We start from the raw sequence: 16,469 nt of genomic DNA on the forward strand, positions 1-16,469 counted from the left end.
TTCCTTCTAACATTGAGAGACGAGAGAGGTTTGCGGAAGCAATCTCCACTGTGACGCGAACACTTCCCACTCTTGTTGAACTTGAGTTGAACTCATATGGTGCAATTTCTTCTAGATCGAAAGCTAGCTGGAATGGGGTGTAGTTAGTGGTTGCCTTGAAGGAGGTGCGATAAGCCCAAACTGTGCCGAGGATAGCCTGACCCCAAGAAGTTGGATGCAGGTAACAAGCTTTCCTGAGAAGCGCGCTTAGCACTTTGTTAGTCCTCTCAGCTTGCCCATTTGCTCTAGGATAGTAAGAGCAAGATTTACGATGAAAAATCTTGTAGTTTGTGAGGAGTGTGGAGATCAGGTCGTTGACGAAATGACTATCTTGATCACTGGTGATTTCCAGAGGGCACCCAAACCTGCAAAAAATATTTTCATATAAAAATTTTGCGATAGTGGCGGCTATACAGTCGATGGTAGCCACCACTTCGTCCCACTTGGTTGCATAATCCGTTGCTATCAGGACATACTTACGATTGCCGGGTTGAGCAAGTGGATTAACTGGACCAACAAAGTCCAAGCCCCATCGCTCAAAGGGCAAGCACTCCATAGCAGGGCAATTGGATTGCTTACTCGGCTTGGGCGCACAATGCTGACAGACATCACAAAATTTGACACGAGCAATAGCATCTTTGAATAGATAGGGCCACCATAAGCTTGTTTGTAAGATTTTTTGCGCCGTGATGTGACCAGGGTAATGGCCACCTGTAGGACCATTGTGTGCATCTTCTAGAATGTGGTCTACTTCGTGAGGGGAGACGCACCTGCGCAGCGCACCATTTGGCCCAGATTTGTAGAGGTGTCCACCAATCAAAGACAAGGGTCTAGACTTCAGCAAGAGTCTTCTTTTTTGCAAGGGAGAAGAATTCTCAGGATATAGTCCAGTAGAGAGAAGATGTAACACATCTCCATACTAATCTGGGGTAGTGTCGACCTTAAAGAGATGACTATTTGGAAAGTCATCATCTACCCTAGTATCGGGCTCACCTGTATGTATGCGAGAGAGATGGTCGGCCATGACGTGCCGCTTGCCTGGACTAAGAACTACTTCGAAGTCGAATTCTTGGAATATCAGTAGCCACCTCGAGACTCTTCCTGCAACTTGTGGTTAAAAGATAGCGTAGCGCATGATGATCCGTGATGATAGTGAGTGAACCCCTAACAAGTAATGGCGAAACTTCTGTAAAGAATACACCATAGCCAAACCTTCCCTTTTTGTGGTGCTGCAGTTGCGCTCTGCTTTGGTGAGCAGGCGACTTGCATAGTGAACAGGGCAATCCAGGTTGTACTCCTTACTAGGTTGAGTCAGGACAGCACCCATAGCCAGTTGACTGGCATCAGTATACACATGAAAAGGTAGAGACCAATATGGAGCCACTAGAATAGGTGCTTCAGTGAGGCGTTTTTTGAGGTATGCAAATGCTTCAGCCTCAGGTTTTGACCATTGGAAGGGTACAGTACCACTAGTGAGTCGAGTCAATGGTTGACTCAGTAGTGCGCTTTGACGCTCGAATGACCGCCTTGTATGTGTCATGCAGCGACCACCAATTCAACCAAGCTTTGGGCAAGAAGACCTTTAACTGGCTGAAGACAGGTCCAGACACTACTAGACCCAGACCCAGACTGGACCAGGGACGAGGAAGGACTAGACCTAGACGAGAGCTGATTGGACCAGGGTTAGAGAGGACCAGACCAGTTGGACCAGGGCGAGAGAGGACCAGACGAACCAGACGAGTTTGACCAAGGCGAGAGAGGACCAGACGAGTTGGACCAGGGCAAGAGAGGACGAGACCAGCAGGCTACAAAATGCAAGGCAAAGTAGGCGAAGCTAGATAAAAACCAACTAGCTTGAAGATGTACCTCAACAGAGAGTGAGACTTCAGTTGAGGTCCCACCGTGATGGCCAAAATGAGAGCATCTATAGCGCAGATAGTGTGTCGTGCTCTCTACAGTGGGTGCTCCTCAGTGCAATGTGTGTGACAATCTCACTCAAAACAGACTGAAAACAAAGGAACAATAGACAACAACTGAGCTCACAGAGACACAACAACAGCAGACCACAACATATGACTCGACTATCTCAAAGAATTGATACAGACTCTGGCGTGGCAGTACACTCAGCTCCAGCCCAAGACTCACAGGTACAATGGGTGTCGAGGCTCAGATGTGCAAGGATAGTGAAGACGTGCTGTGTGTATAGACTCGCTACTCAAAATGACGATGCTGGACCATATATCTAGAAATGATCCAATGACCCAACAGCTACTACTCATATGTACAACCATAAAGAGCCACCATGTCCACTAGACCACCGTTCGTATCCCCTGCCACGTGTCACTGCCCAGCCAAGAGAGTCCGTCCAATGTGAACCAGCCTCAGCCAACTGTACTAACTGTGTGTCCTGTGAAAGTGACATTGTAGCCTGCTACAAGCTGAGTCAGCACAGCACCCACAGCCAGTTGACTGGCATCAGTATGCATATGAAAAGGGATAGACCAATGAGGAGCCACTAGAATAGGTGCTTCAGTGAGGCATTTTTTGAGGTATGCAAATGCTTCAGCCTCAGGTTTTGACCATTGGAAGGGTACAGTACCACTAGTGAGTCGGGTCAATGGTTGAGCCACCTATGCATACATTCGTATAAACCTGCGATGATAGCCTGTGTGGCCTACAAAGCTCTGAACACCTTTCGGGTTGATGGGAGGTGGTAACTTCAAGATGGCCACGATCTTCTCTGGGCCATGCGCTAAACCTTTAGCAGATACCACATGGCCTAGAAGTGTGTCCTCAGTGACCAAAAAATGACATTTCTTAGGATTGAGCTTCAGGCGTGCCTCTCTGCACCTGAGGAAGACAGCAGAGAGCTGAGCGAGGTGCTCCTCTAGATTTTCCACTGGGGTTGAACATTGAGCACTTGAGAAGGTCGAAAAATCGTCCATGAAGATGGGAAGATGATCCGTAAGTAAGGGACAGAATATGAGATATATTGTGCGATTGAAGGAAGGTGGAGTATTTTTCAACCCAAACGACATTCTTGTGTAGATAAAAATACCCTAGGGAGTCACAAAAGCCGTTTTGATACGATCACCTGGATGGATGCCCAACTGATTGTATCCATTGAACCCATCCATGAAACTATACAATACATGCCCTGCTACATCTTCGAGCACACGCTCAGTGAAAGGTGTGGGAAAACCGTCTGGGATAATTACCTTGTTTAGAGCGCGGTAATCTACGCACACACGGATTTTATTGGACTGCTTCTTAGGCGCTATCACCATGGGCGATAACCACTCAGAGTGCTCCAAAGGTACAATGATCCCTGCCTCTTGCATTTTTTCTAGCTCCGACTTGACAGCTTCTGCATACTTTGGGTTGAGCTTGTAAGCTCGGCCTCTGACAGGCTTAGCCCCTTCAACCAAAGGGATAGTATCGACACCCAATTTTGGTGGGATCCCTTACAAATCCTTGTCGGACCAAGCAAGAACATCTTTAAAAGAGTGCATGAAAGAGACTACCTGATTGAGTAGCACGGGATGCTCCCATAACCAAGTGGCTAAGAGGATGTGCTAAGGGTTGTCCGGGTCGCCCAAGTTGACTTCTTTGACCGGGTCAGGAGGCGTAACTGGAGAGGGCGCCTCGGAAGATGAAGAGTGAGCTACCTCTTGGGGCTTCAAGACATCATGGGCTGGTGTTTGATCAATTGGAAACTCTGCATACTTCTCTTGTAACCATTCTGGTTGGAGCTCCTCGAAGGGTAAGTCTTCAGAGACAGCATAGTGCTTTGGAGTGGGCGGGGTGTCAGGGGGTGTTGAGGGAAGAGGTGGTACGTTGGCGAACTCATGCAGAGGGGATTTCTTTCCCCTTCTATGATGTGTTATAGGTTCACCAAGGCAAACAACCTTGATCAGGGGAACATTTGAAGCATGGTCATCCTAGACTAACACACTTGCTTCTGGGACTGGCACACTTTTTGTTGTATGACTTGGACTGGTGTTAACCTAAGGATCCGGGAAAGAGAGTGTATCCACAAGGTTTGAATAGAGACCACATAGCACGGCATCGATGTGGTAGCTTCCAACCACTGCAGCAGGTCTTCGTCAGACCTGTCAGGTAGGGTAGGCTGCTCGAGGTCAGGGTTGGATTGTACTGACGATGAGCTGTGATGAACTACTGGATCCATACCTCCTTCGAGTCGATTTGGTTTGCATGGGGGAGCCAGGAGTATGTATCCACATGGCGTCGTTTCTCCAATCATGAAGTGCCTTAGTATGCCGCAACCATGGTCTACCAATAAGCAAAGGAAATCCTCCCTCCACCTGGGGAAGACTGACCACCACAAAATCCAAGCTAAAGGTGAAGTCTTGTACCTTTAGAGGCACCTTGTCTACTATGCCCACTGGATAGACTGTCCGCCGGTTGGCCAATGTAACAACGAATGGAGCAGTGCGGGTAGGCTGCAAACCTAAAGCCAACATAGTGAACTCTGGCATCTGATTGATCCCAGAACCACCATCGACTATGACGCCGGAGAATTGATGCCCAAGGATAAATACAGTGAGACGAGGACTTTTGTAATCGGTGAGAGGTGGTGTTGGATAGGAAATCATGTACGACTCTGAGGGCTGTACAGGGAGGTGCCCGCCACTAGGCCCTGCACCTGGGTACAGAGACTGAATGACTGAGAGGGTGTCACTTATGAGGGTTGCATCTAGCCCATGGCCTAATGGATAAGGTATTTGACTTCTAATCAAGGGATTGTGGGTTCGGGTCCCACCGGGCGTGCCAAAAATGAGAGCACCTGTAGCACGGATAGTGTGTCGTGCTCTCTACAGTGGGTGCTCCTCAGTGCAATGTGTGTGACATCTCACTCAAAACAGAATGAAAACAAAGGAAACAATAGATAACAGCTGATCAACACAGAGACACAACAGCAGACCAGAACATATGGACTTGACTATCTCAAAGAACCGATACAGACTCTGTGTGGCAGCACACTCAGCTCCAGCCCAGAACTCACAGGTACAATGGGGGTGTCGAGGCTCAGATGTGCAGGGATAGTGTAGATGTGCTGTGTGTATAGACTCGCTACTCTTCTGACAACGCTGGACCATATTTGAAGAAGATGATCCCCAATTACCCAACAGCTACTACTTATATGTACAACCATAAAGAGCCACCAACGGCTCATAAATGTCAGCCATCTAAGTCTATCTCCAAACTGAGCGGTTGTGGTGACCTAGCCACAATGTCCACTAGACCACCGTCCGTATCCCTGTTGCCAGGTGTCACTGCCCAGCACGGAGAGTCCATCACTGGCCTACTCTTAGCACCAATGAAGGGCTCGTCCGTTTTGTCCAGTTGTGGAAGTGGAGATGGATGAGATGGACCTATTGGCAAGCTGAGAGCAAGAGCTGCTCTTTGTGCCCGAGTGAGGACGCCAGTGGGCTCCCCTACTTGTTGTGGCCTAATCGTATGAGTAGCAGGTGATGGCTGAGGGCTGGTGTTCACTGCAATCAGATTAATCTTCGGAAATGTGAATTCTTGTTGGTTCTGAGTTGGGACGAAAGATGAGGATGCCCTTTGCTTGGGACAATCCTTACTGTAGTGGTCCTTAGACTCTGGACAATGTCGGCAGGGAGGAGACCCTTCAGGTAAAGGACACTTACTTTGGTAATGCCCATATTCTCCACATCTGTAGCATAAGATGGGCCGATTTGACGGACGAAACGGGGGACAAGGTGGTCTCTGCTCTTGTTGCTGCATGGAGTTGGAGGCTGAGGTGTAGAAGCTCTGAGGGGTTGAAGGAGCATGGGTATTTGACATACCTTGGACAGTAGGGGGACAAGGTGGTCTCTGCTCTTGTTGCTGCATGGAGTTGGAGGCTGAGGTGTAGAAGCTCTGAGGGGTTGAAGGAGCATGGGTATTTGACATACCTTGGACAGTAGGGGTATTGAGCAAAGGTTGCATGTAATTTTGATGCCCATAGGGGGAAACCATAATGGATATTGATGCTAGCCCTTGTTGGAGAGAAGGACCTAGACTTTGTTGTATTTGCCGCAATCCCTTGATATAGTAGCAATCCTTGTCTTCATGCCTAGACTTTTCGCAGAAGTGGCAATAGGCCCGAAGGGGACAGTCTTGTGGAGGGTGTCCTGGAGAGCGACACGAGCTGCACCATACCATAGCCTTAGTCTCCTGCTGAGACCGAAGCTCTTCTAGCTCTTTCTTCATTTAATCCAAAGCCTTGTGATGTGGGGGCTTCTCTTATCTAAGAGAGATTGATTTCTCCTCTTGAAGAGCACGTTGTAGTTTTAGGGTTGCAAGTTCCCTACGTAAAGAAGTCAAAGGGTCAGATGAACTCTTCAAGAGTGCAGAGGCAGTCTTTACCTGAGGAGAGTCGGTAAACAACTTCCTTGCCCCCTCTATCCTAGTAGCAGCCGCAACAAACTCCTCCAAGGTGGCATCAGGTGGGAGATTCTCTCTGAGTTTTTGCTGAGAAGTCTTTGGAAGAGCCTTCTCTACCCATTTCTTGACCATGAACTCACCTGGTGGCTGAGGAAGCTTGGCGACCAGAGACTTTGTTCAGGTCATGAGTTCTGCAAAAGTCTCTTTGGGCTGAATTAGCAGGTTGGCCAACTCATCCAGAACCTTTTCTTGGAAATCGCTTGGTCTGAAAGCTTCACAAAATTGTTGTCTCAACGTAGCCCAAGTAGTAAAGTGGTTCTCTGTAAACTGACTGTACCACTTGTCTATTAATCCATCCAAAGTTGATGGAAACAACACCAAATAAGCATCTTCTCTATTAAGACCACGACCTCTACAAAGAGATACAAACCTCCTTGCATGGTCGTCTGCATCTTCTGAGGAGAGTCCCTTTAAAGTAGGAAACTTGATGTTTACCTTGGCCAAAACACTAATCAACGCCTCCATGGCCTCTTGCTCAAGAGCCCGTTGCTCAATAGCTTGCTGTAACAAAAGGGGAGAGAGCTTTACTGGGGAAGGTGACCTGGAAGATGTGGAACCGGATGGAGGAATGGATGATGCCGTATATGGAGGTATGGGTGATGAGGTTGGTGGACTTCTACTAGGTACCAAGGGTTGACGTCTTCTGTTGTAGTACTTCAGAGGACTCAGTAGTGCCCTTTGACGCTCTAATGACCGCCTTGTATGTGTCATGCAGTGACCACAAACCCAATCAAGCTTTGGGCAAGAAGACCTTTAACTGGCTGAATGAACACAGGTCTAGATTCTACTAGACCAAGGCAAGTGACTAGACCCACCTAGCTGGACCAGGGACGAGGAAGGACTAGACCAGGACAAGAGCTTGGTTGGACCAAGGCGACAGAGGACCAACCAGCAAGGCGAGAGACTAGGTCAGATAGAGTAAGATGTCTAGGGTGAAAACTGGACCAAGCCAGTAGGCTGCACTGGGTAAGGCGAAGTAGGAGAGGCTAGGTAAACCCAGCTAGCTCCTCGATTTGTACCTCAACAGAGAGTGAGACTTCAGTTGAGGTCCCATCGGGCATGCCAAAAATGAGAGCACCTGTAGTGCAGATAGTGTGTCGTGCTCTCTACAGTGGGTGCTCCTCAGTGCAATGTGCGTGACATCTCACTCAAAACAGAATGAAAACAAAGGAAACAATAGATAACAGTTGATCAATACAGAGACACAGCAGCAGACGAGAACATATGGACTCGACTATCTCAAAGAACAAATACAGACTCTGGTGTGGCAGCACACACAGCTCCAGCCCAGAACTCACAGGTACAATGGGGGTGTCAAGGCTCAGATGTGCAAGGATAGTGCAGACGTGCTGTGTGAATAGGCTCGCTACTCTAGACGACGATGTTTGACCAAAGACGATCCCCAATGACCCAACAGCTACTACTCATATGTACAACCATAAAGAGCCACCAACGGCTCATAAATGTCATCCATCTAAGTCTATCTCCAAACTGAGCAGTGGTGGTGACCTGGCCACGATGTCCAATAGACCACCGTTCATATCCCTGCTGCCACGTGTCACTGCCCACTGCCACGTGTGCAACCATGCATGGAGGACCTGGTCCGACTCAGCATCACCATCGATTCTAACCATGCATTGAAAGTGCTAGAGTAGGCCCCCAAAGCACTATTTTGTATTTTGATACAAAAGCTAGGCGCCCAAAAGCTCATACTGCTAAAAACAGGTCGCCTCCAAAAGCCTGGTAAGCCAATTTTCTTTATGTGTTGCCTAAAGCCACCGTACAGCTTGCCACGTGTCAGCCTACAAAACACGGTAAGATTTGCGGTGCAAATCCGGCCCACCATGTCATTACCCTGTACAATCCTGCTTTCCTTTGTCGTGTCAGGAGTAAGTCATGCCACATCATCATTTTGTGACACCCTTCTCTACTTTCGTTGTTTGGGTAGGTCTCACAATGTCACGTGCGCACTACACTTGCACCACATGAACAAGCTTCTGCTACAGTCTAGCGCCAGTCTTACTGTAGCTTAGGATCTAGCGTGGCACTTTGTGAGCCTCTAGCAAGACGTGCATGCTCAGGCAAGTCATAGTTGCATACCCTCTCTTGCACAGTATAGTCAATTCAGCATATAGGCATGTGAGCACGCAAACAGTCTCTTAAGCAGTGACGGTCTAGCCTTTTGTCAAGGATCGTGGAGGCTGAAAATTAACTGCACGACCTAGTTTTCTTAGTGTATATAAGAAGAGCCTGCGTCAGCACTTTAGGTAGATGGCAGGCAGTCTTCTGCAGCATCTCAGCAGTACCGCAGCAGGAGCACCAGCGTTTCAGATTTCAACAATCAGCCTCAGCGTCAGCATTATCAGCAGATCCCTTGGCGTTTTCAGCAGCACCTCATCGCCATCAGCATTCCCTCAGATCAGTCAGCCTTTCAGCCTTGATCCTGAGCGTTTTCAGCATCCCCTCATATCAGCCAGCTTTAGTACCTTCAGCCGATCATCGCCGACAAGTTGCAAGTACTAGAAGTACCAAGTACCCAGCACCATTCAGCACAGCAGTACCATCATAGACATTACCGTTTCACCATCCAACTTAGCCTCGCTATATCAAGTATCCCTAGCAAGTACCCATCAACATCCTAGCAATACCAAGCGTCTATATCTAGTCCATCAGTGTCTCGGCATTAGCATCATTGTATCAGCATTTTGTGTAAGTAATAAAGCAAGTACTTGCCTTGGCAACAGAGCAAGGGGGCCCTTGAGGGTGGTTGAGACCCGACATGCCGTGTCGTCTCTCTCTCTCTCTCTCTCTCTCTCTCTCTCTCTCTCTCTCTCTCTCTCTCATAGACCGAGCATTGGAGCTAGGGAGATCTAGACGACCCCGAGGGAGGAGAGGAGCTACACAATTTCGAAGGAGGCTATGGCAAAGGATTCAAGCCATACTCTTTCGTCGTCCAGACTGCAGATGAAGATGGATCTCTACTCCCCTCCCATATTGTCTTCACATTGTACTGCTTAGTTCAGAATCCCGCAGTATTTACATTTTGTTATCCTAGTTTAATTTATTTTGTTAATCTGACTTTGTATCAGATACACCGCATTGTAACTTTTTGGTCTCATAGGTCACTTTGGCCTTTTGAAGACGTTAATATAACATTTCATTTCATCTCTCTCTCTTTCTCTCTCTCTCTCTCTCTCTCTCTCTCTCTCTCTCTCTCTCTCTCTCTCTCTCTCCTCCTTCATTGTGTTAAGTTCAGTTTCTCTTTTCAAGTGAAATAAAGTAACCTTGTGTTTGTGCGGAGTACTAGATCCGAGCTAAATCCTTATAAACACTTCCATTGCACCTGACACTTAGAGACAAGAACTTGGATAAGAAAAAATGCTTTTCAAGGAGGAGAATTATGCTCTGATGCATTTCTGCCCTAAACAATCTCTTGACTATCGTGGACAATTATCAGTGGAAGATGGGGATGGGACATTGGAGCACAAGTGAATTTTCGTTACTGGAAAATCTTTGAAGGAAGGACTTATATGAGAGGTTTAGGATCAACTCCCTTACCACAGGACCACATTTTGTTACTTTGTACCTTTGTCCTTTCTCGAAGATGGATGACACACACATGCATATTTGATTTGTTTCAATATTCATAGGCCGAAGTAGACGTAAAAGGCTGTTTCTTTCTTCCTTTTTTGGAGGCTTTAGAAGCATAGGTATGGAAGAGGTTAGAGAGTAGGCTGTAGCGTCCAAAAGCTTCAAGTGACAAGTGGTTACATTGTCATGTTGTACGTTTCTATTGTGTTTTTGCGTTGTTTCTGCATTAACTGTTCCCAAAAGATGTACCATACAAAATGTATACGTTGAGACATTGATGCATTTACTATCATTCATATAGCCAATTTTTATCTCATGCACATAAGTATAGTACATGTAACATGAGCAAAGTTTTGATTTGCAGCTGGAGGATATATATGCTAGTCTATACATAGTAAAGTGTGATGGTAAGCTTTCTCGTGAAAAGCACCAACTTGGTGAGAAGCGAGGTGTCTGGCCCAAATTTTTCAGTGGTATTTGCACTTTCTTGGTTTTGATCTTCATTATCTGGGCTCCAATGCTGGTAAACTGTTTTTTCACTCCTTGATATTTTGATTGTGAAACTTTGATCCCAATTCCTGACGTGCATGGAATCCTTTGAGCAGATTTATAGCAGTGGGAATCCCACAAACTTTGCAAATCCTGTACTAGATGCTCATGTTCAGATAGATCTCAATACAAGAAGCGGAAAGTTTATGTTGTATCATACCTCACTATGCAGTATATACCCAATGGAAAATCTTGTGGAATCAGAAGTCATTGATGATTCTCACCTTGAAGACTACGATTTGGAGGATGTACAGCTTATCTGCTGTGAATCAGATGCCGATAACCTGTGGCTCGTGCCACCTCCAACTCTCAGAACTCTTCTCAATTCAATGCAAGAGGACTTCAGTATCATAGCAAGATGGGAGTTCAGTAGGCAAAGACCTAAAACAAAGGAACTTGCTCTATTTTCAAATGAAAGCAGCAGTTTCGATTTGATCAAGGACTCAAGTGACAACCTTACTGGTTTATTGATTTTGGACCTTCATCCCCAGTATTTTCGCATCACAAGCACTGGAGAAGTGCGAATGCTCGAAGGGACCGTAAGTTTACAGGGATTTATTTGTAGTTTCAAAGTCTATTTTTATATTTATGAAGCCTTGTGACCATGTGATCAACACCCATGGTTTTGCGATTGTAGCAGACAGATGTGGTGTCCGGAAATCTCTCTTTAACTCAAGCATTCCAATCCTGGTGGTCGTTTTTGCGAGATAACACTTCAAGCCCAGAAGCCTGTGGAAACTTAAAGGGACCATATGCTATTGCAGTGTCAGAGGAAGTACCACGTAGGCCAACGTGAACTGTTATGTTGGATCTGTTCTTTGTCATTGTTGCACTCTTTAAGGTCACTGATCATAAGAATTTTTTTGAAACAGAGGGTCTGATTGGGGATACTTTGTCCAAGTTTAGCATCACCAGTCTTTACATTACTTTTGTTTTGGCTGTTGGGCGGTTCATTCGGTTGCAATGTGCTGATTTGCGGATGCGGATACCTTACGAGAATTTCTCATCTTGTGACAGGTTGTGGTCAATTATTGGAAGATTGCATATGTTAGCTGTTTCAAATCATGCACTTTTTAACTTGAATCATAAAATGAGTCATCTTGGTATGCCCATGATGAAATAGGTGAAAGGCGTGGAAAGAGTGTAGGAAGTCAGGTAGGAACCAGAGTAATCTTTACTCCCTTATATTGTCTAGGCTGACGGGTCCTTAAAGAAAAGTGCATGAACCTGTTCTTTGAAGACAGTCAATGATGCTATTCCTCTCGCAAGACTTTTGTTATAAAGCGACTCTACATCTGGCACAACAAATGACCAGTCGGAGATCTCTTTCCCTTGTTATGTTGTGCCTGAGACTCATGCTTATTTCATGATCGACTACAGGGTAATAATTGGTAAATCGTGGCTGATTCAGGCTGACTGGCCAAGACCTACATGGGTAGAGGATACTTCACAAGGACTGTCACTCAAAGGATAATCGTGAATGTTCCTTGTGATGCCCTTGAGAATCACCAACGTGAGACGAAAGATCAGGCCAGTATTACCAAATAAACCACAAAAGGTAGGCCTAGTCTTTAGGCGAAAGTTTGGGAAGCATACGTTATATGCATGGTACAAGGTGAGCAGAACTTCTAATGACGGTCTCTCCAAGAGCTTGAGACCAAAGGAGGGACCATTTTTCAGAGGCGTGGCTAACTCGTTGATTTGTCAGCCCAGATGGGGACAACCCTCATCTGACATCTCTGTTCTCTTTCCACAGAAAACATCAAGGCAAAACCTACACAAAGCCTTAAGAAAGGGATTGGCTATGCAGCCATCTATTCATTGGAGCTAAGCTTTTGGACGAGGCGTGACCTTAAATTAGAACAAAACCATTCGATAATGCATGGGTGATACGAAGGCTGCTAACTTGGCCATTCTTCTTGAACACTGTTTTGACTTACTCAGCTGTCTACTCTCATAGCTTCCTAATTCAGAGTTCTCATCATCAAGTCATTCTGTAAAATGTCTGAGCCACATGTTGGATTAGAAGGCTGAGGGTTTTATGTGAATCAAGGCAAAGAACATCAGCATATGAGAACAAATTGCTATGACTATTGCTTATAGGTTCTTATTTTAAAGATGTTTTATAGGAGATTTTCAATGCTTGAGCAAGCCTTACTAATTTGAACAGTGCAATGGTGGTTAAGCTTGAGGTTGCTTGAAATTCACGGATGGACTCTTGTTTTTTGCAGGCTCATGGCGATATGCGAAGACATCTATGCAGCACGGGCTGCAGGAGAGCTTGTTCTAGAGGAAGGCTTGTTTTGGACCATAATCAGAATTTACAGATCTCCTCATGCATTATTGGAGTATACTAAACTTGATTAAATGTGTTTCTTTGTACATTTTTGAAGTTGTATAGTGTATGCTCGCATTGGTGTATGCAGCTTCTGCATCCTTCAACATGAGAATTAGGTGTATAAATCCGGCTTGTCTCACAGGTAGATGCAGGAGGGGTATACAAAGTTTCTTTGCTTCTTGAAAGCTTGTAAAAATATAGATACCTGTAGTCTCATTCATCAAAGCGATAATCTCTGCTGTATTGTGAAGGTCAGATGGACCCAAGAAAAAGTGGTCTTCGACATTAAAAGTGTTTTATTGTCAAATTGGAAAAGTGCAGTTCTGTATAATGAAGGAAGGTTAGGCTTTAGAAGTGACCAGATCAAAGAAAATGTCTCAACAATTGCCAAGCAATTTGCTTCAATGTTTTTGGGAAATCATAGACAGGCAAAAATTAATTAATTGTTGTTGCAATGTTGGTCTTTTCTGTCATGATGTGTAATCATTTTAATGACCTAATAGAAATGTGCGTGGTCCAACCCATTAAACAACCTAATTACAAATGGGAAAGGGTTCACGAGTGATAAGAAGCGAGATGGAGGAAACAAAGACCTATAACTTCTTAGCAAGTGGACGGTAATAAAGTGATGCCTATTGTGGTGCAAAAAGAAGCAGATACCAAAAGCTACATGATAATGGCGGAAACTCACTGCCAATGCAAGCCCTCTCACCATAGCCCACCAAAGAAATACCTTTGCCCTAAAAGGAAGATAAGTATGCCAATCTCAAAACAATGCATCTCTTAACCAAACATAAAATTTTTTGACCCATCTTTTTTTGGTTGTGTTATCTAGCCAATGCTTTTGTCTAATAAGAGAGTGGTAAACATTTTTTATAGAACTATCAATGAAGGGCTTTTTTCCTTTCACTTTCCAATCTTGCCAATGTTGGATCAATGACCAAGGTAGGGAGCACGTGATAAGAAGAAAGACAACCATGAAGTTACTCCCAAATACCTCAATACCCACAAGGGGTATGATATTATTGCATGTAAGTTAATTGTCCCCAAGGTAAGGAAAGTCCCAGAATCTCATTATTCATTTTGTTAAATGAGAAAGAAGCATCAATATGGGGTGGATATGCATGGCTTAAAGTAAAGGGTTGAGAGGACAATCTTGCCCCATCGAAGGAGTGAGTGATACGCATGACATGAAAGGAGAAACCTGACCGATGGGTATATAATGTTGGATATACATAAACCAAAACAATTGCATGCATCAATTCTGGAATGAAAGACGAACTAGCAGGATGAAAGGCTTTTTCCAAACCTTATTGAACCATCAAGACCCATTGATTGGTTGCCTACCAAAATCAATGCAAGCTGAAATAAAGAATGTTATAGGACAGAGTCCAATGATTAGTTCTCTCACAATACATGCAACCTTTCTTGATTTTAGATCTTGAAATGATATGAACCTTTGGGTTCCATTCTTGTTGTTAATCTTCCTCTCTTTGTTGTCCAAAGAGTTGGTGACTTCTTCGAAGCTTGGACATGGATCTTTCTTTGAGGATTATTACAATCTGATTATACACGTGTTGCAAGATACTCAACAAGACAACGACTTTTATCTTTATCTCTTGAGCTTAGTTAGACACAAGCTAAGTGCATACGCTCTTAATCTATTGATAAGGCTTGAGGTATCTTTGTCTTACTACATGCTAATTCTGTATAAGATGCACTCCAAAGAGACCTAGGTGTGCTTCTCTTTTGATCGATTTTTTTCTCTAGGATGGTCCAACATTGTTGCTTAAAGTGGTATCATCACAAAATGGAACATAATTATCATCTAGAGTCTTTTGGTCTACACACCCCTCAACCCAACCATGGCCTCCTAAAAACCCGTGTGGACTCCACCCATGGACCATGGTACCTATGGTGGGCTCTATGCACCTAGCCCCATGTGCCATCTATGCTTCATGGTCCCGATGCTAAAGATGACATGACATTGCCTCCCTCTAAAGCAAAGTTTACGTCCTCATAAACAACTTTGGACACCTAAGGAGAGAAAACCAAAAGGTAAAAAACTCTCTTTGGCTTGAGTTCAATCTTAAAACTCCTTGCTAATTTCCTCACAGCTTCTTTCTTTGAGGAATCTATAATTCTTTATTGAGTTTACTATTGTAAACTTGTTTTAGATCCTTGATGGCAACCCTTGACCTTTTAGGTTCTTTTTGAACGTACAATTACCTTGCACTTATGTGCTAAAATCTTATACCAAGCATTCCATACTATTTGGTTGAGCATTCTAATATCCCATCTTAAGTAATTGTTGTCCATCCTATCTTCAAAGCTTTAAACCACTGAACAAGTGAGACCTCCAAAGATTTAGTACGTTTACTCAAAGACATTCAGCATATTGACTCTGGCATGTTTTGCCATCTACCCACTTACTTGCATCCAAGCCAATAATCTTACTCTTCCCACAAGTGTCTGTACTTTTTCTAGTAAGGAATTGATCATTCATGTATGGGTGATCTATCAAGCCTCACTTTATTTTATAACCACTAAATAATTGTCAATTCGTGGGACATAGCTGATACAACTAGTGCATGGGGGCTACAAGAGGTTGTCAATCTCTTGGAAAAAACACTCGATCCCAATCCAATAGTCAATTGTATGTCACACAACAAAAGCTATTCATCACATCAGCAAGAAAATCATGATAGTTCACTAAGCTATCAAGCTCCAAACTTATACGACCAATAGACAAGGACTAAACACACATGCTTATGGCCTCAAATCCACTTTCTAACCACTTGCAAAGAATAACAATTATCACTAGCAAGAGAGAATTGACCTAATTGATTTCGATCCAGAATGCACCTAAAAGCTTAGCTTCGATGCCTCAATATCCCTCTGATAACTAAACTGCAGTTTCTATTCTTAAATCTTGAATTATGAGTTGATTAGTAAGAGGATTAGCAACAAAGAATTCACAAAATCATTGCGAGAGACTTATGTTGTTACGTAGAGCTTTCATCTATTAATGCATAGAAGCAGACAACACTTCAAACGGACAATCCACAAGGGAGGTATGAGCATTAGAAGAGAGAGGTTTTTACAAAAATTGATTGTTATACTTTAACCAAGGTTTAAAAATGACAATCTGACTCAAATTTGGGGTAGAATGGATTGGAGATCACGTTTGGGTAATAAGAACTTACAATTTGGAAGCTTATAGCTCTGACTATTGACTATACATTTTCATAAGAATAAAAGAAAATACAAGATTTGTACTCAACGAGGCTTGCATTCAGTTAAAAAGTGAATAAAATCCTTGGGCTAAAGAAATGGTAGCTCTATTATCTTGGTGTTAACATTTCTCCCTCCTAGACTCGATCGTCCGCAACACAATTGTTTGATTACGAGGTGGTGGGCGGGCTTCCGCGCGTTGTGTTGCTTATGTAGAGCCTCCAATGCTTCTTTATAATTCATT

The 16,469-nt window shown here is 44.4% G+C and overlaps 1 protein-coding gene across 3 annotated transcripts in view; it reads left to right on the forward strand.

The window, feature by feature from the left end:
* LOC147427051 (piezo-type mechanosensitive ion channel component) overlaps window positions 1-13,450 on the forward strand; it is a 195,619-nt gene extending 182,169 nt beyond the window's left edge. For 2 of the 3 annotated variants that reach the window (XM_086499262.1, XM_086499260.1), the window contains 5 exons: window positions 10,469-10,627; window positions 10,710-11,192; window positions 11,291-11,435; window positions 11,526-11,670; window positions 12,885-13,450. In XM_086499262.1, coding sequence (XP_086355388.1) covers window positions 10,469-10,627; window positions 10,710-11,192; window positions 11,291-11,435; window positions 11,526-11,670; window positions 12,885-13,020 — 1,068 coding nt within the window. In that variant the 3' untranslated portion in view covers window positions 13,021-13,450. The remainder of the gene's footprint in view (window positions 1-10,468; window positions 10,628-10,709; window positions 11,193-11,290; window positions 11,436-11,525; window positions 11,671-12,884) is intronic. The other variant, XM_086499261.1, reaches the window with a different exon arrangement.
* Window positions 13,451-16,469: the final 3,019 nt, after the last annotated feature.

This window comes from Adiantum capillus-veneris, chromosome 24, assembly GCF_014529385.1.
Source record: "Adiantum capillus-veneris isolate H3 chromosome 24, ASM1452938v2, whole genome shotgun sequence".
In the NCBI taxonomy this organism is placed as follows: Eukaryota; Viridiplantae; Streptophyta; class Polypodiopsida; order Polypodiales; family Pteridaceae; genus Adiantum; species Adiantum capillus-veneris.